This window comes from Pagrus major, chromosome 14 (assembly GCF_040436345.1).
Source record: "Pagrus major chromosome 14, Pma_NU_1.0".
Classification (NCBI taxonomy): Eukaryota; Metazoa; Chordata; class Actinopteri; order Spariformes; family Sparidae; genus Pagrus; species Pagrus major.
This window is the reverse complement of record NC_133228.1, coordinates 7,074,011-7,097,119: the sequence shown is the minus strand read 5'-3', so window position 1 is coordinate 7,097,119 and position 23,109 is coordinate 7,074,011. Positions and strand designations below refer to the sequence as shown.

At 42.0% G+C, this 23,109-nt stretch overlaps 1 protein-coding gene across 1 annotated transcript in view; it reads right to left on the bottom strand.

The window, feature by feature from the left end:
* The window catches only part of nav3 (neuron navigator 3), a 209,165-nt gene that overhangs the window by 114,453 nt on the left and 71,603 nt on the right, over window positions 1–23,109 (bottom strand). The window contains exons 4-5 of the mRNA XM_073480877.1: window positions 11,934–12,006; window positions 3,555–3,729 (exon numbers count right to left, since the gene is read on the bottom strand). Of these exons, the coding sequence (XP_073336978.1) occupies window positions 3,555–3,729; window positions 11,934–12,006 (248 nt within the window). The remainder of the gene's footprint in view (window positions 1–3,554; window positions 3,730–11,933; window positions 12,007–23,109) is intronic.

Below are 23,109 nucleotides of genomic sequence, written 5' to 3'. Positions count from 1 at the left end.
GATGCGTCAAAACAAGGCATCATCAAGGGATTTCAGCCCTTTAATCTCCACACTTTCCCTTTTATTTGCTCTTAAACAACTTTAAGGTAAAAAAGAAAATCATCCTTCTTTTCACACTGTGACAGCGTCATAGATATTATGTATGGTGCTGCTCCAGCTCCTAATTAAAGCTATGTAACCTTTACAGTGAGTCAAATATTCAAACCCAAAATTACATGTTGTTATCAAATTAAAATATTCTCCATGTGCATACACAGAGTCAGTCTGACATGTTTGATCTTCTTCCCCTTTTGAGAATCTGTGATCTCAGCTGGAATTAAAATTAAAGCTCTGCGGGTTTAAAATGATGTTTGACTCCACAGCATGAGTTCATCATGAATGACCAACCAGTGAGTCAGTTGCATTTAAGAGGTTAAAGGGATAGTTCACCCAAAAATGAACATTTGTTTATCACCACACAGATACGTTCACGTTTAAAAACACTTTCACACACTCCCCACCTGCATGGGTGTGAGTAGATAATGACTGAATTTTGAATTTTGGGTGAGCCGTTCCTTTAAGGTGTTTCCGAATCAGAATCAGAAGATTTTATGGTGAATCTTTCCTTTAAAATTGAAAAAATGGAAGTTGTTTAGACAATGTTTTCCTTAATTTAGCTAGAAACGGAAATTAGAGCATGGGATCCAACTCCCAGAGGAATTTTGTTCTACTGCAACACGGAGCAAATCATCTGTGTCTGACTCACACACCCATGATCATCTCATTCTGCTTCCACCACACACACACACACACTCACACATCATCATCAACCACAAGAACAATCAGAGGTCTTACTAATTCACACTTTTCCCAACACAAGTGCTTTATATTGACAGTGGCTTATTGTTGTCATGGCCCAACTTACTCTTCCTGTTGGATTGTTCTTCACACAATAAGTATGAGCAACATTTTTTTCATCCATTTCCTGATTTTTCCACCAACAGAAATGATGAAAATCATTCTTCACACCTTTCCAGACTTTCTTGGGCCACAGAGAGAGGGCTGAGTGGCCCAAACGTGCCCAAAAACTCACAGTTTAATGGCTCACTTTATCACTGACAGACACGGAGTGATCCTCTGACCTCGGATGTGGCCTTCGGCATTGAGACGTGATTAACTTATCAGCCCAGAGCAGTGAGACATTACTGAGGCTGTGGACAGCGAGGGCAGGGGGTCTTGGTGAAGAAACCTCAAAGATCTCTGCAAATACTACTCAAATATCTTTCAACCAGCTTGTCATCAGACACTTCCTTGTATTTTATGACTTCTGTAATGCCTATATTGTGTGTGTTGGTTTTGGTGTGTTTGCCAGGCTGGACTGATGCAGCCGATGTGTTCCCAACTTCACTGTTCGGTGTGTATGAGAGCGTTCGCCACCTGTCGTTGGGGGGGAGGCAGCAGTGTGGGAATGGGAGGCAGCTGTGCCCCTAATGACCCCCCCACACATACATACACACGATACACTGACCCCATCGCTGCAAGCTCCCAGCTCGTCCGAACAGAGACAGCCTAAAGCGTTCGACAATATCATCTTACTCGCATGCCCTCTCCTCAAGTGCTGAGACTAACTGCTCTTATTGCGCTGATTTAACACACATATACTGCCAAAGACTCTATCACACACACACACACACACACACACACAGCACAGTCAAACAGAGCGGCCGTGCTGTAACTTGATCTGGTCAAGGGGAATGCTGCTCATGTGTGGCATGTCAGGCCTTTCTTTAGATGCTCTTCTAAGGCCTGCTCTGTCTATTTACATCACACAGGGACAGGCCTCCCTTGCTTTTACTGCCTTTTACTGCTTAGCTGCCTGTGTGCCAACACTTCTACTGTACAATGTCTTCATAATATAATGTACCTCGCAAATTAATATGAACTCCCTCATATTTTAATCCTACAACAACTACTAAACTGAGGACATCTCACCATCCCCTAAACACACAGTAAGTTCTGCCATATCAAAACAAAAGACGCGCTGTGGGATCATGGGAGTTGCTGTCTTCATGGTTAACAACCAATGCTATCCTACGCCGACTTCCTCTCGCTCTCTGACGAATCATCTGATGTTTTGCATCCTTATCTTGAGTAAAATTGTTATGTTTTTAGATATTTTCATGCAGAAATGCAATACATTTTGCATCTTTAAAATAGTTCTCCACTGATTTAGCATGGCACTCTCATAACATTCAATCAATTGAGATGCAGAGACATCCTCATGTTTATTCAACAATATTCTTCCTCTTGTCAAAACCTGTCACCTGGATTACCCACAATGCAACTCAAACACTGACAATTCAGTTGAAGATTTGGTTGTGTTATGCTACGAGCGGCTAATGTAGCCTTGAGCTGCTAGCTACAAGCAAAGATGAGAAGCAGACTATAGAGGCATGGTAAGCTTACTCAAATGACATCACTTGAGTCAACTATCAGACTTAACGTCACATCCCAAGGAACACAACTGGGCTGTGAAGCAGTTTTGGCGTCGTGGCTGCACAGGATATTGTGCGTTCATCACATGATGCACGCTGGCCTATTTTTCCTATAAATAACCATTTGAGTGAGTGAGGAGTGGCTGTAAAACGGGCAATACATTGAGCATTACAACCAGAAACGAAACTTGATCGGAATTTGATCCATGATTCCATTATACCACAACTGTATAACTTTTTCCTGACTTTTTTTAAAAGCTGCTATTGTTTAGATAACAATAACATCTTCTTAGCTGATTTTAAAGCATAAGCTTGATACTTTGGGAAATATATGAATTGGATTTCTGGCAGATAGTTGGATCAGACGATTGATACCACTCTTATATCTGTCTGTTAAACGTAAGGCTACCGCTAACAGCTATTTGATTAACATGTTATATAATCTTTAATAGGTACAAAAGCATTGAAATGACAATTTGCAGTATGGGAAGTAATGTTCTGGACTATTTGTTTTAGTCTATTAACAAGCTTTAAAGTTGCTGGAAAGTGGCTGTCACCTTTAAAATGGCAAGGCTACCAGTGTTTATGCTTAACTAAGCTAACAGGCTGCTAGCTGAGGCTTTATGTCTAACGGACAGATTTTTAGTGGTATCAGTCTTCTAATTTATCCCTCCTTCCCCACAATCTGAGGCTAGGACTCCATTAAAAATGTCACTCTAATGTAACTTCTCTCCTCTGCAGTCAGCCAGCTTGACTCTTTACTGTCAAAACTTACATATTGAGCTGATGCGGCAAAAGCGCTAATGAGAACCATTTACGGTGAAGGCTGTTAGTCATTTTCAACACCGCTGAGAGGCGGTCATATCCATCAAATTCCTGTTTACAAAAGCTGTAACTGGACCTAATTAAGCATCCAAAGGCGATAAATCAGTCAACCCCTATCCCAACATGGATCCTAAAAAATAATTGGTCCACTAATTCAAACCAGTGATATTGGCTTGCGTCTGTGACCTCTAGGCTACCTCTGCCCCAAAGGAGACCCAAACTACTGAAAATATAACTAACTGGAGTGCAACCTACCTGGACTGCATCTCTTGTGTCTTGTGGCTGCTGCCGGACGGTGCGGTGCCGCTGGTCTGCTGGCTGAGCTCCACCAGGGACTGGTAGTACTGCTGCTGTTGCTGCTGCTGCTGCTTGTAGCGCGACAGGATGAAGAAGAGACCCAGGATGCTCTTTAGGTTGCCATTCCTGATCTCTGGAGGGACAAAATGGATGGAAGTGTCAGCATTTGCTTTTGACTCATGACTCCCCAGTCATGTGAATACATCCTGCAGCCATATATTACAGTGTGTACAGTGAGAGAGCATTACACTGCATTCTACAGCAGAACAGATGCATTTTCTTGGAATATAGTCAGTTTAGAACAGGGCTGTGCAAAGTGGGGGCATAAGGTTTGATTTGGCCTGCCAGATGGTTCTTGTGAAAAAAAGGAATACGAAAAAAATATGATACGATTTGCCGTTTATGCTTTATTCTATTTTTTGTGAGATAAAAATGCTCTATACATATGAAGGATCTGCTCTTTTTCATAATCTGAGCACAGTGTGCGGGAAGTCATCTTAATTAAGGGAACTCGCAAGGGGAAAAAAAAAAATCAAGGAACTTGATTCAGTCATAAATACAGGAGAGAAAACAATTTAAATCAGATACTAAAAAAATGACCACCAGGTTTTTTTTTCCCTCTCTTGCATCTCAGGGCTTCTTTATACTGTAGTACCATTTTGCATGCGCACAATACAATACACCAGGCGTTTGCTTTGGGGCTGTGGTACACCATTAAATTTCAGTTTTGGCTCACCAAGGGAAAATGACAAAATGTTTTTTTGTTTGTCTACAGCTAAAGCAGTGTCCTGTGAGGCTAAAAATGAACATTTTCCAGATCATTTATTCCATCTTTCCAACACTTAAAGTGAGCATATGTTGAATTCTTCTTAAAAAAGGCACTTGGGGATAGAGCTCAAGTGTAGCTGTTGTGCAACAAGAATATGAGTTTTATAACAGTAATTATACGCTGACTTTAGCTGGCGTATATATTAATATACTTTATATAAACAGAGTCACTTAACTGTATTCAACATGAAGTAACACTTTTAATTTAGGCCACTGCTCAGAAGAGGAAGCACTTGTAATAGATCCAGACTAAATCATCAAACAGCTGCTTCATTTAAGAAGTGAAGCTCAGCATGGGAACTTCTGGACTGACGTATTAGTGGCACAAGTCTGGTGTGAGGGTAGTCTGAGGCCAAATAGCCAAAAATATACAACAGCAACTTCAATTACAGTTCTGCTTTTGCCATGAAATGAGGAACTGGAGCAGCGGTGGGATGATAGCAGAAATGACACATTTCTGTGTTTTGATAAAGGTGAAATCATCTAAAGGCATGAGATTGAAAATGAAAAATGATAACAACTAAGTTGGAGTTCACTATCTAAAGTGAAATAAGCTACAAAGCAGCAGCATATATAAGAGCAGGAAGAAAGATAAACCGCAGTGATCCAAAATATATTCATATTGGAAAAAGAACTCAAAGTAATGCATGAGAGTTAAAGAGATTATTTCCCTGTTCTGGGTACATGATCTCCAGGAAACTGCAGCCCTGCAGATAAAGTTACCTTTTAAATATGCTGAGCTGGCAACAGCAAGGAAAGCTCCTAATCAAAGAGTAACTTTGTCTGGCGTGTTAATCTCATCCTCAACAGTTCCTGACTTTATCTCCGATAAAACTTAAACAAATGCATCTCTCACTGACTTCTTCAGACACAGCCGAGAGGGGATTCAGCAGTCACAGAGGTGGAAGAATTGATCACTGTGGCTAACGCAGCCATTTGTGAAATGGACTTTTCATATCAAACGTTCAGTGAGAGCTGGCACACACAGGCACAGGAAGGATGGCAGCGGCTGACGCAGGGCTTTTTGCTCGATTTTTCAATCTGGCAATGCTCAAACATTCTCCCCAGCCATCCATGGCTATGCTGTTTGGAGACTGTGAAAGTTGGAGAAGATTAATCTCTTGGGGGTGTTTTCCATTTTCTAACACCCAGGGGCAGTAATTTATACTGGGCCTTAGAGAGAATCTGAACAGCAGCATTTTCTGTGCTTAAGGGAGGAACAATGTTGCAGATTCAGCCGACCAAAGAGCTGCTGCGGAATGAAACTTGCGGCAACTGGTAAAAGTAATAGAAATAATAATGATGAGGAAACAGGGAAGAATAATACCTCATCATTCCCAAAAGGGAAGTTGCCCTTGAGGTCAGGGTTGGCTGTATAGCAGCTCATTGGAGTTTTTCTTACTCAAAGAAACTTTAGCAGTGTATGCTTGCACCGAGCTTACATTACCAACTGGGCAAACTGGGCAGCAGCTGTTCCCCCAGAGCTTAAGCGTTATTGCTTTATGCTATTATATTTGAGAAATTGTTTGGCATGTGCACCACGGAAGCAGAGTATTAACTGACACGATGAGAGCCTGGCACCTTGTTTCTACCATTTTTCTTTCCATTTATTCCTATGAGAACTTCGGTAGTTACGGACAGGAAACAAAGCCATGTGGAAATGTTACCTGATCTTCAAGCCCTGTCTTGATGTCTCTGTGTCAAAATCAGAATTTTTAGAACTTCATTAGTTCTGTTTAGTGCTTATATGTTGAAAAATCCTGCAGTACTTTCTTGTGTTTGATCAAATTAGCCACAACAAGTCTTGAGCTATGTTATGTTGTAGCAAAAACTGTACATATTGTACACTGACAATTCGTGGATGGTCTCCATTATGACATTGTACATTATAATTATTAGCATCATGTAGATGTTCAATCAATGATAACTTTATTTGTATTCAACACTGACTATATAAAATATGGAGAGAATTTCCAAGGCTGAACAGTGAAGCCAATGCGGAAGGGCCTTAAACCTGCATTCTTTCTAATGGTCAGCAGGGGGCAACTCAACTGGTTTCACAAAGAAGTCTGATTGTATGTAAGCTTATGAGAAAATGACCCTACCTCTCACACAATTTCTTCATGAGTTTATGGTCTAAATCGCTAGTTTAAAGTCTTCTCTGATACAGCATGATGAGTACAATCGACTGTAAAGCAGGGTACGCTTAAGGGCTAGGCTACCACGGTGATTGTCAGTAAGAATAGAGGTGAAGCCAAGAGTGTGCACCCCAGCTCTGCTTTAGTCATTTCACACCAAATAACTTTCCAGTAGCAGTAGAAAGAATGTACATGTATTATATCAAATAGTGAATGTGTTTGCTGTTGATCTACATTAGAGAAAGTAGAAAAGTAAAAAGACTTCTAAAAGTTAGAGTAGAACAGTAGAGAATCTGGTCCTGATACCATCTCATGGGAGAGGTTCAACCCTGATACAACCTCTTCTATCATCACTCCATCCATTAGCTTGCCCACTGATGCTGTACACAGATATAGTCCACTTAGAAACGTTTGCTAAAGTGGTGATGCATTTTTGGCTCTTTGGTACAAGAACATCAGGGTGCATGGTTAACCAGGCATGATTTTTATACCAAAAACCTGAGATCATGCCCCAGATGTGGTGAGGGTTAGGCAACTGAAACATTTGTTGAAGGTTAGGTAACGCTTGTGTGATTATTAAGGTAAGTTCAGCAGTACACTCCTCATTTTGCAGATATGTTCAGTGTAAACACTTCATCATTAAGTTGAAATAAAATATACTTTGGGTTGCATTACATTTTCCACAGAATGCATTAGAACTATCTTCTTGACCATCAATTGTCTGCAGCTCATCTTGTCACCTGGCCAAAGCTCTGTAAGTGTTTTCGTTGCACCCTTTTCTAGTTTCTGAGTATTTTGGGAGAGGTAATGACAGAGAAATGGATCGCCTGATTCTGTGAGACAGCAATAGGACATTGGGAGAACTCCCATTAGACATTTTTGTCAGCAATACATGGCTAAAAGCAAGAGGGCTCTTGCTGCTAGTGGTGTAGAGGATAAGTGTTTCTGCTTGGCTCACGCTCAATGAAAATGTGCCTTTGCTTCTGGAGGCCTTTTAAGTGGTTGACGTGGTTTCATTCAGTCTTTTTTTTTTTTCTTTGTGTTTGGAGGGGTTAGTTCATGAGTCACAGAGGGCTTTGGAGGAGGTGAAGGAAAAGTTTTATTATGGCCGGTTAATACAAAGAAGAAGACCAGCATTTAAGCACTATTTATTATGTCTTTACCTACTTTATCAACCTAGGGTTTAATCCTCAGACAACACATGTCCAGCCAAGGTCTGTCTTTACAACTCCACAGCTGGTTAATGGCTTTGCTTCCGCTGTTGCCCTCAGCGTCTTTGTGTAAACTTGGTTTTAATTAATTCAATTCGGTTCCCAATTAACTTTTCAAACAACCATTGTTCCACTTTTATGATTTGTTTTTCTAGCCCACTTCGTACTACACAGTTAGCCATGTTTTGCAGCCAGAAAGCATAGGCAACAAACTTGCATACCCGCGCCCTAGGCCTCACCTTCTGCTCAGAGAACCAGGTTGTACCCCTTGATGACCCAGCACAGGTGAGTGTTTAAGTAGCCTAGTGAAATCAGACCTATTTTAACAACATTTGCACCCACTGAGATCAAGCAGAAGGGACTTTATTGCGGTGAGCAGGTCATACTGTAGGTTTCCCGCTAGCACTACAACAACCAATGGGAGCCCGTTCTGCTGAGGTCTCAGCTGCAGAGGCCCTGCAGTGGAAGGAGGCTTTAATGGCCTGTTGTAAGGACCCCTCACTGTAACCCATTATCAACTGCAGGAAATGTGTGTTTTGGAGCTTTACACCTATTTTTTAAAGGCTGGTACCGGTAGACAGAACTTCCTGTCGATAATTATCACATTTCAAGTAGTAAAACTTTTTTTCTGTTGTTGGTTTTGATTCCATTTTTCGTGCCGAAGGGTCAAGTGTGAGTTTGAGTTTGAGTGGGTGGAGCTTTTTTCTTTATAACAAGATCCAGAGTCTACAGCCACACTGGTGGCTCTGCTGTACTCTTGTGCTTGGAACTAAATACATTTTTACAATGACGATGTCAACATGCTGATGTTTAAGCAGCTATTGTGTTAAAAATATTCATTATCTGGGTGAAATGTCCACTTCGTGTTCGAAACTATGGAGCTAGAGGAAAAGCCACCAAAGTCATTTAGATTCATCATCTGGGAACCAAGAATGTTTTTACAGAACGTTCTGCCAATCCATCCTGTAGATATACAGGTTTTTCCATAGATATGAGAAAACTTCGACATGTTGGTAGTGATAGATAAAAAGTCAATCACCAAAGTCATTAGGGTTCATCTTCTGGGAACCATGAATGTCTATACAAAATTTAATTACAATCTTTATTATAGCTGTTGGAATTTATGGTTTCAAAAAATGGTGTGAAAATGGACTTCAATTCACAAGTCCACAGTGAGTTATTTTAACTTACCAATGTAGGGAAGTTCTGCAAGTACAGAACATAACTGCAGTTACATACTTAATATAAGTATGTTGTAGATGAAGGTACATAAAAAACGTAGTTATTTTAACCCAAACCATGATGTTTTCATAAACCCAACATAGTAGTTTAAGTGCTTAATCTAACACTACTGCAAGTGTAGGACGAATGTCCGGTTTGTGTGTCACTGGTACTCTGCAACGGTCATGTTGTTTTGGCAACGGTGATATACAGCATGTCGCTCTGTCGTGTTGGCCAACTTGCTCATCATTAGTAATTGAGCGTCAGTTGGTTCTTGATCATTCCCCTGATCATCAGATTCTTATGATCTGGATTTTGATCGGTAGATGTACTAGTCTCAAGCCCTCTGCAAAATATGACCAAGTCACTGTCATACTTTCCTGTAATTTTCTTTACTTGCATTAAAAAAAAAAGACTTTGGACTTTTCATTAAGGCCTATAACCTCCTTTAGCGGAAACATCTGAGGGGAGCCATAACTCTCTTCAACAAGATGAGTTTTTCCGGAACTTCGGTTTACAGCCTCCCACCAGAGAGATGCAAGGAGACTTCTAGAAAGGTTATTATAATAAGTAGGCTCTCTCAGGAAATGTGCCTGTATGCACATCAAACATTCCACTTTGTTTTATTCCCATGCCTTGTAAAGATAATAAAGACTGCACATGCCAGCGAACAGAACCTGGAAATCCCTGGGCTGATTCAATTAGACATAAGAGGGCAGACATGGCCATCCAATTCAACTCACAAACACATACACATGCACACAGCACATGCAGAGTTAAGTCTTGAGAATGAGGCTGACAAAGGCAGAGAGTGAGTGAGAGAAATATAGACTGAGAGAAGGGAGTGATGAAACGCAGCAGCAACAGCGATGGGCAGAGTAACCCAATAGCCCATATATTTACAGACCCACTTTGAAATTCCAGGCCTAGCGAGTCACTTTGCTGCTTTTAGTGCTTTAGTGGGGGGGCGCAGAATTTAGAGCTGTCGGTCAGTGTGTCAGGCTGTCAGACTATTTCTGCTGCTGGAGAGGTCAAGGGCACACTCACCTCTTTAATGTTTAAAGGGGAGCAGAGACAACATGGGGTCCGGACGAGTACAGGTCCTAAATAACAGCTGGAGGAACTTTCTGCTAGAATAATTGAGACATGCCTGTAGGTATGGGACTCTATGGGAAAACTCTGTCGGAATGAATGAGTTTAGTTTTCATGACCAAAAACTGCTGACATGTTGATTTTTAAACACCAGTGGTGGACAACATGTGTCAAATCATCCAAACCTGTTGTTCTCCATGTAATCCTGCATGCTGGTAACATTATGATATGCCAGTGAGTTTCGCGTTTTTTTCGCATTTCTCACTGTTGACACATTGTAAAGCTACAGAAAAGCAGCAGATTACCATTTTATCCCTGTCTGGTAAAGCCAATGGACGTATCTCCATTTTAGGGATTTTTAAAGAAACAAAATGTAACTTCCTGGACAGGGATAATTGATCGTTAAGTCTGATCCCAAGATCGCCAAATACTGACGCTTTGGCATCTGACCCTAGCTGCCAACCAAAGCAACAGTCAAAATGACTTCCAAAAGGCCCATTGTGTAGAATTTAGTGGCATCTAGTGGTGTGGATGCAGAGTGTGACCAACACATAAATAGTTTACCCTCCCCTACAATGGACGCTTAAAACAAAAAAAGTTTCTCTGGGGCCAGTGTTTGGTTTGTCCATTCTGGGCTACTGTAGAAACATGACAATGCAACATTGCAGACTCTGTGGAAGAGGGGGTCTCACTAAAACTTGGTATTTGGTATTGGCTGGGCTGGTTTTGTATGGTACAGCAGTGCATGCTTCGACAAGCACAGTGACCGGCAACAAAACTACTTGGATAGGTTTAGGAAAGGATCATGGTTTGGATTAAAATAACGATACAGGTGACAAGACACTTGATGCAAGCTAAGAGAAAGCCCATCAGGCACACAACACTCTATGTGATGCAGGACTTTAAGCACCGTCCAGGTGAAATACAAAGATTTTAGGTAGTCCTGTGGAAGAGGACCCACTCCCTCTGTAGATGTAAAAGGTTCTCCAACACAACAGACCTTTAAGCTAAATAGACCCATTTTCATACATAGTTTTCAAAGGAGAACAACAATTCACTCTTTAGATTAGGACGTTCTAGCTACTGTACCTCGACTCTACTTTAAATGTACAGCAAGTCAGGTGTGCGATACAGTCGTCAAATGGGACACATCCCATGATGCAATGCCTCGGACCACATCTGTTGTGTGTTTCTCTTTAGACTTCACAGAAGCTCTATGCATGCAGTGAAAAACAGACTACAGTTAAGTTCATTTATACTCTTTGAGGGAATCTTGGGTTCCTCCTGCAGAGTAAATCTCAAGTGAATAACAAAATCGTGACACATACTGTAGTCTGGAACTTAACTGTAATTTTAACCCTGGCCTCGTGAGACAATTTTAGCTTATCATTTAATTTGGCCAGCAGTCATTCAGTACAGAGCATTACTGTAGTCACGGCTGTCATGTAAGCCATGCACTGTGTACCCTGATGGTCTGGAGGCGAATCCCTCTCTGGAGTTTCTATCCTCCCACAATCCCCTTTGATGCCCTAATGATTGCCTATGCTGCCATAGTGAAAGCTGGAGATGGAGAAACTGTGTGCCCTGTCATGATACCACCGTGGTAAATTCCATTGCTGTGAAGTATAATAGTATGTCTTGGAAATAGGTTTAAACCAGTTTTTGAAGATATTTGGTGCTGTGAAGAAATGGAAAGCTACCCACAGAAGGTTGGGTGGCGTTGGAGCCAAATGAATTTTCCAGGTCTACAGATTAGAAATACAACAGGGAGATACCTCTTCTGCTGCTCCACTGATTCAATTAAGAGTTCGTCAGGCCTTGAATTGAGTATTGTTTATTCTTCTTACCTTCTGCTGAGAGCCCTTGTACATTCACTCCTCTGGCGTCCAGGAAACTGAGGCAGGCGTCCACATTCTCGATCTGCGGAGAGGACGGCACACAGTCAGCACAAAGGACAGACGCAGCAAGAATGTGACCATACTTAACATTCAATGAGCCTAAATGTCTCGGGCCAGAGGGCTCAGAGGACAGAGACGATCAGCGTTATTACCCATAAAGCACGTCATTGTGTGGTTATTACCCGACCCCCGCTCGACCCTGGCACCCGGCTGCGTGACTTACTGACCGCACTGTGTCGCCACCTACACAGCCCTGGGATGCAGCCTCAATTGGCATGTCACACACATGCCATATACATCTACATTGGCAGTAATAAGTACATAAAGACAGTAGATTCACATCCACATACACACATACACACAGATTTGTACATAAACACTGGGTGTGTAGGTCAATGTGGCCCACTCGAGGCCTTTCACAGCATAGTCAACAACTGTCACCCCTGCAAACTGCCATTAGTTTCACAAAGGGCCAGTGAGATTGCAGTTATTAGGGGGATTTTTGCATTCCTTGACAGCGGCTAACGGGTGGCTGCATTAGCATGGTGGCCGACTGCCAACGCCCCTCAGGAGGTCTGTTATGACGAAGTCAAAGGTCGGAGCGCTCCGCTTCAGCGCAGTGTGCCAAGGCCACACAAAGGGCAGGATGGGCAACTCAGCCAGACGTCCAGCGGGCAATGATGATTCATGAGCTGTAACTCCCCTCAGCTCTCTAAAGCTTTCTCTCTCTCTTTATATTTAATGCTCTCTGCATCTCTTTATTAGTGAGAGACTTTGTAGAACCAGAATAATGAGTCATATCTGCACACAGGCCGTTTGGATACTTGCTGATTCTTCTCTTCCTCCCACTGAGCTGAACTTTATTGTTCCCCGTGGCTTAATAATGTGCATTTCTGTGACATTTTATTCAACTGAGAGATTTAGCTCTCTCTTAATGTACAGACAGCAAGAGAACATTGGAAATTTCATACAGTTTTTCCTCTCATTCTGTAGTTGTAACACGCTTGGAACAGTATATGTGAATCTAGAATATGTACTAAGCATTGATGTTTGACATCTAGACTCTGACCTTGTCACTCCCCAAAAGGAAGCGCCGAGCTCAGCACATTAGGGAGTGGGGAGTGACAGTACTAACTTTCCACCTTGGGAAAGGTAAGCTCAAAGCCTACAGGTGGATTCCGGGGATGGAGCTGGGGCTTTTGAAATGCATTTAGAACAGCAGCAGCCGTGGCAGTAGCAGCGAGTAGAGACTATCTTACCAAGAAAATGACTACATTTATTTCAGCGATTGCCCCAAAAATGACGTCTGTTTAAACGCAAGTGACAAAGCATGATTACTTTTACTGTGAAGTAGTCATATTAACCCAAACCACAATATTTTAATACCTCAACTAAGAACACAGTTTAACCTGAAACCTTATCAAGCGTTTTTTGTGCCTAAACCCAACCTAATTTTAACCAGAGCATTGTCACATCATTAAACTGATTCAGTTTGACATTTTTGAAAAGCACCGACAAATGATGCCGTCCTGCTGGTGTAGGATCAGATAATGCTTCTATGTGTGTAAGTTATAGCAGTCACAGTCAAATTACCTTTGTTGGCGTCACCCATAGGGTGATTGGTTAGGTTTTGGAAAAGGTTACAGTTGAAATAAGTTACTTCACGTTATGCCTTGTTACGTCACGTTATCTTCTGTTATGTTACCTTACATTACATTACGTATAAATTAGATACATTCGGTCATGTACAAATCAATGTTGACTTTTGGTTTCACAGCAGTCTGCTTGGGGAAAGTCCTGTGTTTATTCGACAGATCCATCAACCACAGCCTCAACTGTACTGACCTTTATACTATATCAAATGACATTTTTTATGAGTATTTGGACGCTTCTGTTTTCCACAGAGCAAGTGCTGAGCAAGTGACAGCAGAGCCTTCAGGTGAGCTGTGTGGCAGCAGACATGGCAGCACACACTGAAGATTTAACAACGTCAGCGTTGCCAAAAGAGTGCATTGGAATAACATTGCAGTAGTGAAATGGCAGATTTAAGTAGGCTACTCAATTCTCACTGACTTTAGAAACTTGCTAGTTTTGATAACTAATTTACGGGAAAGGATTAGTGACTACACATCCTCAGCACCAGCAGTTGTTGAAGAGGAGCACCTCCCTCCTCCATCACTTTCCCTCCACAGACTGATATGTTTACACTGGTTGTATCAACAGGGAGTCCTGTGCGACCAGAAGTCACACACAGAGCTTCTCCATCTGCCTGACACAACTCACAACCTCCCACTCCCCTACACCACACACATTCCCGCAGCAGGCACCAAACGCCCTCACATGTGGGTTTCCACATTCTTCTCAAAACATGCTGCACACACAGACTGACACATGTGTGCCCGCTGCTCGCTTGTTTGATTATCCCACACAAACTCTCAGAAGTTTGTATGCGGAGCGACATGTGCGGAACAGCGTTTGCGAATACTTCTGTCTTAATTAGACTGACCACAATGGGCGATGTGGGATGTAATTGTCCTCCGAAAACAGCCTATAGGCACGGACGATACGTAATCAGTAATATTTGCATGATAACAGTCTTTTTTTTTGGTTTTGTATCAAGCGACGACTCAATTTGGCTCCTTTAGTTGCAAATATTCATGACAAAAAGGCTTGGGAGTCCTTGTTGTCGCATTTTGCATCTGTTCCACAGCCGATGTGTGTGTTAATGTGTGCGTTTGAAGGCTGGTTTAATAGATGATAAAGACAAAACAGGAGTAAGCTCATAAACACGCAGTAAATCTCTTTTGTTGGATCTCTTTTAACGGCATCACTGGTGAAACCCGTGTCTTCTTCTTCTTCTAAGCCTTCAACTGACACTCCAACCAGAAAGTCTGAGGCTTTTAGACAAAACCGCTGTTTGTTTTGAGTCGGCCTTAACTCCAAAATGACGTAAACAAGCGGAATAATGATTGAAGGCGTTGATGACGGCCGGGGCATTAATGTTCCGCAGGGCTCTGGCGATGTTTAACTGCTAGTTTGGTGGGCTGTTTGGCTTTGTGGCATCCTGTAACAGCCTCTCAAGAAACCGACATCATTTATTTTTCCGACACGGGCTGGCATCAGACGGATCCGCATAAGCCATTAAAAGCAATTTGGGAAGGGGCATTTTTGATGAGGCGCACTTCACCCAATCGCGGATCACTTAGAGCAGGAAAAGGGGAGCGTGTTTTGAGGAGTGACAGGAGAGCACATGTTGCTGTGGGAAGGAAACTTGTCACCGAGCCTGGAAGAATAATGAGTAGGAGTTGTTAATTTTCTGTGATAATCAGTTTTGATTAGGTTACGTTTCATTCACAGAGCCTCAGTACAAATCCAAACATCACGTTCCAACTCACACAGGCAGCAGAGTGGAATAAAACTTGGCCATGGCTGGATGATGACACTCGGCTTGCAGATTACAAAACCGCATTCCCTGCTTCAACCTGTCCTCTACAGTCTCCTCTAAAATCACTTAGGAGTCTGCATTAGTACTTTAAGAAAGGTGTAGAGATTGAGGAAAAAGATAGGAAGGAAGAGACGGACAAAACAAAATTTCTTTTTGTATCCATTACTTCTCCGTCTCAAAACAGGAACTGACTTTGCAGGAAGGTCACAGGAAACACCCAGGTTAGCACTGACTATAATTGTTTATTAAGAATGGGTGTTGAAAACAAGACATGGTTGTTTGCAGCAGTTTTTGACAGCGGATTAGTCAACAATGTTGAATTAACTAAAACAATGTTTATTTAACTATGAATGAATGAATGAATGAATGAATGGAAGCCAATGGCTGCCTGAAACAGTAGGAAACACATTGACTACTAACGTTTACTATGATTTATGTATATATCATTTTAGTGAATTGGCTTAAACATCCAAAATCACTGGTATGGCCCTTCATGTTTGTTGTGCATGGTCACCTTTATTAGGATTTTTAACATAATATTCCACTCACTACTTACAGTGGAAACAAACATTTGGATTGCTTTCCATTTTCCTCAGAGCAGCAACTCCAAGAACACAGGACAAAAACTGATTCTATTTGTTCATTTAGTCTGTTTACGGATCATTATGGCGCCAGGCTGCCCTCATTTTCCCCAGAGATTTTTTTGCCTGGTGGCAGACAAAATAACATAGTAAAAGTGAGATATACAGGAAACCAATCTAAACCCTGATGGTGTCATTGTTCTATTGCAATTAAAATGTGCAATCAACATTCACTCATAATGATAAGTTAATGTGAAAACCTTGTCTATTGCCAGTTTAAGTGTGTTTTGGCTTTGATGAAATGACAACACAAGTTGCAAAGCTGTAAACTGGCCACTTGGAGTTCTACTAGCAGTTAACATGAAAAGAATACTGCACAGTGACTTTTTGTTTTTGCACTTTTTGGCTTCCATCAAAAGACTAGTGTGTACTTTTAAAACTGCATGGACATGGACATTAACACATGTGGTTAATCTCTACAGCAGAGTTGAAGTATTTACAGTGTATTTTGAAACTCTTTCCACTCCTGGTAAAAAGTGAGACTTGGTGAGGCACAAAATGAGACAGTGGCTACATCTGCCTGTTTGCAGCTTAATTCCCTCACGTGCCTCCTCTGTGTGCTGCGGCACGTTGGGGCCTCTCCAAAGGCATCAAGTGACTGATGTATGATGGCTGGAATTGGAAAGTGTTATCCCTCAGATGCAACTGTCAAATACAAATGGGCCAACACCTTAATTACAACTTCCTGCAGGACAGAAAACAACCTCCTTCAGGACGGGACTGGAAAACCAGGCGTTAGCGCTTTACAGCACATGAGCGCAGCTGAATAATTGAAGGGTTATAGCCCAAAATGCTACATCTCCACTGGAAAATACACGCCACCTTAAATCCCTAAGTCAGTATTTCAACAACAGTGATGACTCAGGATTCACAAACAGAGCGATTCTGTGAGTTTGTCTTGGGATGACTCAGTTGCTTCTAGTTTTTCTTTCCAGTTGGTTTTACTTCCAAACCGGTGATTATTCTCTCAATGTTGTCAATGTTTATTAATGTATTTGACACCCACATGAGCATTGTGCTCAAATCTTGTCCTGGAGGTTGGAACCTGAATCACCCGTGGGGATCAGGAACACTCCAGGCTGTGGGTTATTTGTGTTCCTCAAGGAAACCAAAACAGCGAAGGGCTGATCGGCTTTTGAAGCATCTCCTCAGATTTATTTTGCTTAAGGCAGAAATCAAAGTCTAGTGATAAGTCAGGGGAATCCAAATCAAAATCGAATCAAAATCCTTCAAACCTCTGTGTCATCGTTTTAAGCCTTTCTCCTGGCAGATCAAAATCAATAGCAGTTAAAGCTAACAAAAATGAGTTTTGCCTTAGACACCCCCTGAATCAAAGTTTGCTTTATTCTTCCATTCAGCGCACATGGCAGCATGTTGAGAAGATGAATTCACACTTTTTGTACCTATTAATTCCTCTTGGCACTTGAAACCTAATGAGGCAGAGCTCATCACTCATGCTGAGGCTTTTTACAGCCAGAGTATACTTTATTAATCATTGCTGCTGAGCTGAGCTGCTTTCGAAAGCCAAACATTTACATGCAGACACAGCCAAATCCCTGTGCTCGTTGCAGTTCACTTGTATCCCAAAGGTTTTGAAGACATAAGGTGAGAATCATTTGTTTTTCTTCCTGAATACCTGAAGGACATGGCAGCTTAAGAGTTCTTCACTACACAATGTGAAGCCTTCTTTTCGCCAGACAAACCGCCTCTCTCATTGTCCATCACCTCTCTGTCAACTCCCCTCTTCAGTCTGGGGTCTGACACTTGTGCTTCCACCGGTCTCGCCTGAAACACTCCATTGATTCCTCTTTCACCGTGCCCTATCACTCTCAGTGCGTCCGAAGCAGACAGCTGCTGACAGACGATGAATCACAAAGAATCAAATGGGACGGCGTTTTAGAGCTGATGGGCAGAGGTGAAGCTGGGTTAAAGGATCCTGTCTAATAATCCAGGGATCATCGCTCATCGTGTCAGAATCCAAAGTAAGGAAACTTATTTTCATCTGGAATCAGCTGAAGAAATGTTTTTTGCAATATTGATCACGGTGGCAGTCCCAATAATCTCCTGGCCTGAGTGAAATCTTGGCTGAAAGCTGAGGATCTGTCTTTCCCTCAAATCTTTGAAAAAGAGGTTATGCTCATTTTTAGAAACACCAAGAGTGTAAAACCTCCCACTGAACCTCACGCATCCAGATTTATCTGGCCCGCTTAGGCTCACACAGTCAGTGTTTGCATTCACAGCAGCCTAAATGTTATGAAACTGGGCACCATAAAACTTGAAAAACCAGACGAAATGATTCAATTCAAGTAGCCGAGACTTCGGAGACAAAACAATCTCCGAGCTGATTTTTATCACACCATACCTCATATTCATGTAAATAAAACAATAATTTCCTTTAAGGATTTTACTGGCTGTGACGTTCCTTGCTCCTGCAGACACTGCTGTACTAGCTCGGTCAGCATATAAACACACATGATGTATAATCAACAGGATCTGCATGGCAACAGATGCCTATATCCATGCATGTCTCAATTATATATGGGGGTTAGATTTCAGATGTTTACAGCATCAAATAACTTGGAGGGCCTCCATGTGGCTTTTGCGCATCTGCTGCACAGACAGGGTGTGTGTCCACATGTGTCGGTAGGCTGTGTGCGGACGTGTGGCAGAGAAAGAGAGACACAGAGACTGTCAAACAAAGACGTTTTATGGATGACAAAGACTAACAAGCACCTCATTCATCTCCGGGTTAATCTCTATAAATCCTTTTTCACTGCTCGAGTCAGATCTCATTATCACTTCTGTTGATGATGAAGTCTAAAAAAAACAAAAGGGACATGATGCAAAGCACATGCAAAGACTGCCTTTGTTGTGACTTAATCTGTCCCCCTTTTTCTATCTCTGTTCTCTATTTCATTGTCTTTCATTTCATTTTAAGCTGAATTACAGTAGAATTATGTGTAATTCTAGACTACGTTTCATTACGGATGTGGATTTAAAAGGGTTCTCCAGAGATTTAGTGACGTGCTTGCAGGAGGTTAAGGGACTCACAGGAGACAGATTTTTAAAGTGTGGTCAAAGTCGAAGCAGCAGACATTTCCCATAATGCAGCTCAACAGTGTTTTGTAAGATATTGCCTGCCACATAAATGCCCACAAATTTCAAACTCCACAGGACTGTAACACAGGCTCTTGGTTACAAATGTGTAGTCACTATGTCAGATAAGTTAAATCCTAATGACACCATCTGAGTTGAGATATCTTGACTTGGGTCAAGCCCCAAAACCTCTGGATCCTACATTTCCCATAATGCAGGGAAAGTCTCTGTTAACAATAATTGCTGTCTTGAAGATGGCATAACTCAATTGACGGGATACAACTATTGTCACAGACAGACACTGACATGTAAAAATAAGTGGATTGTCCCTTTAAGGTAAAATACGTCAAACAACTGGAAAACTCGAGAAAAGGCTGAGATGGCGTTGGAAAATGAATCTTGGTTTACTCATTTCAGTTGATGGCTTTGTAAGTAAATGCACTGCTGAAAGAAGATGTAGAGGCGTTATTATTCATCATCTTACCAGAGAACATTAAAGTAATTAGCAGAGGAGGATAAATGAGCGGAGGATGTTTGTCAGGGGCCAGAGGACCACGATAAGTATTTCTTGATGGCTTTTAAATCCCAGCAGGACACGGCTGTCTTCTTGGTCACGTACGCACTGTTACAGTCGTGTTCTGCATAGGTAAACATCACCAACACGATGGATGGCATTACTGTTGACAGGCGACAAATTTGGCTGTCAGTCCGTCTGAGGCTGTTCGTCCCAAAAGGGTCAGAGAGGTTGAGCTGCTGACTCCTCAGGCATCTGTGTCCATGACCTGCTGACCAGCTATGAAGCAAGGTGAGAAATACTTCCATAGACCTGCTGCTTCTTTTGGGATCTTAACCTTTTCTTTTTAACTATACTGGTTAAAAACAAGGTAACACCTTCTGAATTGAAAATATAGTATGTGACACTGCAAGAGAAGACAACATTTTTATATACGTTGTTACGTCTTTGGAGCATAGATGGATACAGATACAGTACCTGCTCATGACCACTAATAATGAACAATGCGGTGTTAGCTTAAAGGGACACTTCACCCAAAAATCAAAATGAGATTTTTCTTGAACTTGATATTTGACATTGTTGTGTTCATGTAGGAACTATTCTCCTCTGTATCACCGAGGTGTGCATCTACTCATTGACAAAAGATGGCTAACTAGCTTACTAAGCTTGCTAACATTATAACTTAGTGTAGTTTGATAGACAGAAAATGGTTCCCAAATGAAACTGCTTACATCAAGGTGTGTGATTTATCTTGAGTAGCTGAGTCATGATTTCTGAAAAGAGACTTTGCTGTTGAGTTTTTCAAATGTATTTTTTGGTGATTGGAGCACCACAGGCCAAGTGCCTTCTGCATGATTACAGTAAAAGGCAGACATCTTTCAGGCCAATATCTCCAAAACACAGCAAGTCCCACCAAAAACAATCTGGATGGATAAATAGCACAACAGGGAGGCCGTATGTGAGGAAGTGCTAGTTAAACAGCCTGATGTTGTCAGCTCAACGAAAAGCCCCCTAATGGAACACGTTATGAAAAATCAGCGTGGGAGATTCCTGGTGAAGCTTTTTGCAGTATACAGATAAAATGTAATATACGAGGCCAATTTAATGAGCATTATTGGCTGTCTCAATCAACGAATCTGACGGAACTTGTTATGAGCCATTATAAATCAGGGAAATGAAGCAGGAGGTGATGTGGAGTAAGACTTGTGTGAGAAATAATCAATCGTCACATGAATCCGTAAAATAAAATCCGTGCTGAACAATGAGCTAATGTAAAAGGAACTGTAATTTGCTGCAATAGTTTTTAGGCCACTGCAGTCACTTAGCATTTTCATTGTCTGACATTGTCTCCCTGTTTCTCGCTCTCTCTTTTAACCTGGCTGTGGTCTCTCACCCTCTGTGGGTGTCTGATAAAACAGTGCTGCAGATTTTACAGCAGCTTTTCCCAGATGTTAAATGCCAGATACAGTTTCCTCTGCTGCAATTGTCAGTCAGCAGTGATAAATCAGGTGCAGCGGCTGGTTGTAGACATGTATTTTCCCTCTTCCCATATTTTGACTTCGAGAATCTTTTAGCTCCTTTGTCCCTTTGGTTTAGTATAAAGCTTTGGTGATAAACAAAAACATCTGCGCGTACTCTGATGTCTGAGGCTTTGACAATTCTGCAGCTGGATTTTAAATAAATAAAATAAATCTAAACCAAAGTCATGAACTTTGACTTTTTTCAACTCACAAAACACAGTTGTCTTTTTCTCTTCATAAAGCACTGGGAACTACAAGCCTCTTTTTGTTCTGGCTGGCAGGGACTAGAGTGACGCTCAGTGATCACTTGCAGCCGTGACACTTGCCATGTCACGCTGCGGGTGGCTGGGGAGGGTGCCAGGCGGGTCGGGTTCACTGAGGGCAGGGAAGCACGAGAGGGAAGCTAACGGCACTGGTTGGGAATGAGCTGCTCATGGGTCCTCGGGCAAATGCAAATCAATATCATGGGAGGAAGAGAGACGGAGGATAACGAAGGAGGAGAATTATGCCGAATTCTGAGGAGCTACGACAGAGGGAATTTGTGAAAAGGCTTATTGATTTATACTTTATTACATTCTTCAAAACAAGAGAAGATTCAGAATAGTCAACAGAGACTGCAGCTGGTGCGTTGCAGTCAAACAAACTTGAGCGGGATCAAAGGTTACCAGCCCTTCACTGCGACGGTTTTAACAAGCCGGCTCTTTGCTCCCTTAACAGAACATCTGCCGATGTCGTTCAGTTATAATGAGTGATTAAAAGCTTCCAATTGAGCTACAAGTGAGCCCTTAATGAGCCCCCGGGTGCTCTCCGTTCATGCTGCTAAACTGGCTAACATATGAGAAGGTCGACCTGTGCTTTAGAACACACACCTCTTGTCATAAAAAAATCACTGGCGCCTGCAGAGGAACAAAGAGAAAAAGGAGATGGACCCCAAAGAAGCCTCACAAAAGTCATGGAGAGTTGTTCACACAGTGTGTCACACAGAGCGGTGAGGAGTTTGAGCACAACAGCTGCCGAGGCACTTGAGCAGCCTTACATTTAAAACTGGATCACACTCTTAAGTCCTTGGCACTGGTTCCAGACATCCCAATCTGTGGCATCACACATCCATCGTGCACACGTTTCAACAGCAACTGCACTAATAAAGAAACATACCGACACAAGACATCTTGTTCTTTGACACACTGTGTATACTGTGTTGAAAGCTTGACAAACTCTCTAACTGTCGCCAACTACCTGTATTACACACACAGATGATACTGACTTACATACGTGAGCTATCGTGGAGATGCATTGCTGCCAACCAGACAAATCTAAGTCCAACATTCACTCTCCCTTTAGCTGTGTTTTTGGTTTCCACTAGCTCCAGAGAAAATGACCTGGCTCTTTAGCTGCTAAATACTCCACTATGTTCATCAGCTAACCGTTAACTTCGCCTGTCTGCCATTTGGCACTAGGCATGTAGTGTACACTGTGTTTATGTTTGACTTGTTTTTTTTTTCCTGGAAACAGCTGCTGTGTATGGATTTGACACGTTTGTCCTTTATGGTAATGAATGTTTTAGACAAGATTTTTCAAAGCCTAGAGTCTGCCTTAAAAGGATTTTGTTTTGTTGCTGCCTCAGCAGGCATTTCTCACTCTCTTTTGCTCGCCAGATATACCATCTCTCGAGGGATTTGAACTTAAAACCTCCTTTTCAGAAGCTCACCTCTACACTATTAAGGCATCCAGACTGTGAACAAGAAGAGAGAATGAATTACAACTCCTGTATAGTTACATCAGTCTGAACTGGCCATCTGCCTCTGCCCTCTTTAGACCACTTGCTGCCAAACGCTGCTCATGCACAATGACATCAGGGATGTTTCAGAGGCCCAGAGTTCCCATCATCCATTTGTCGGTGTATTTCCAG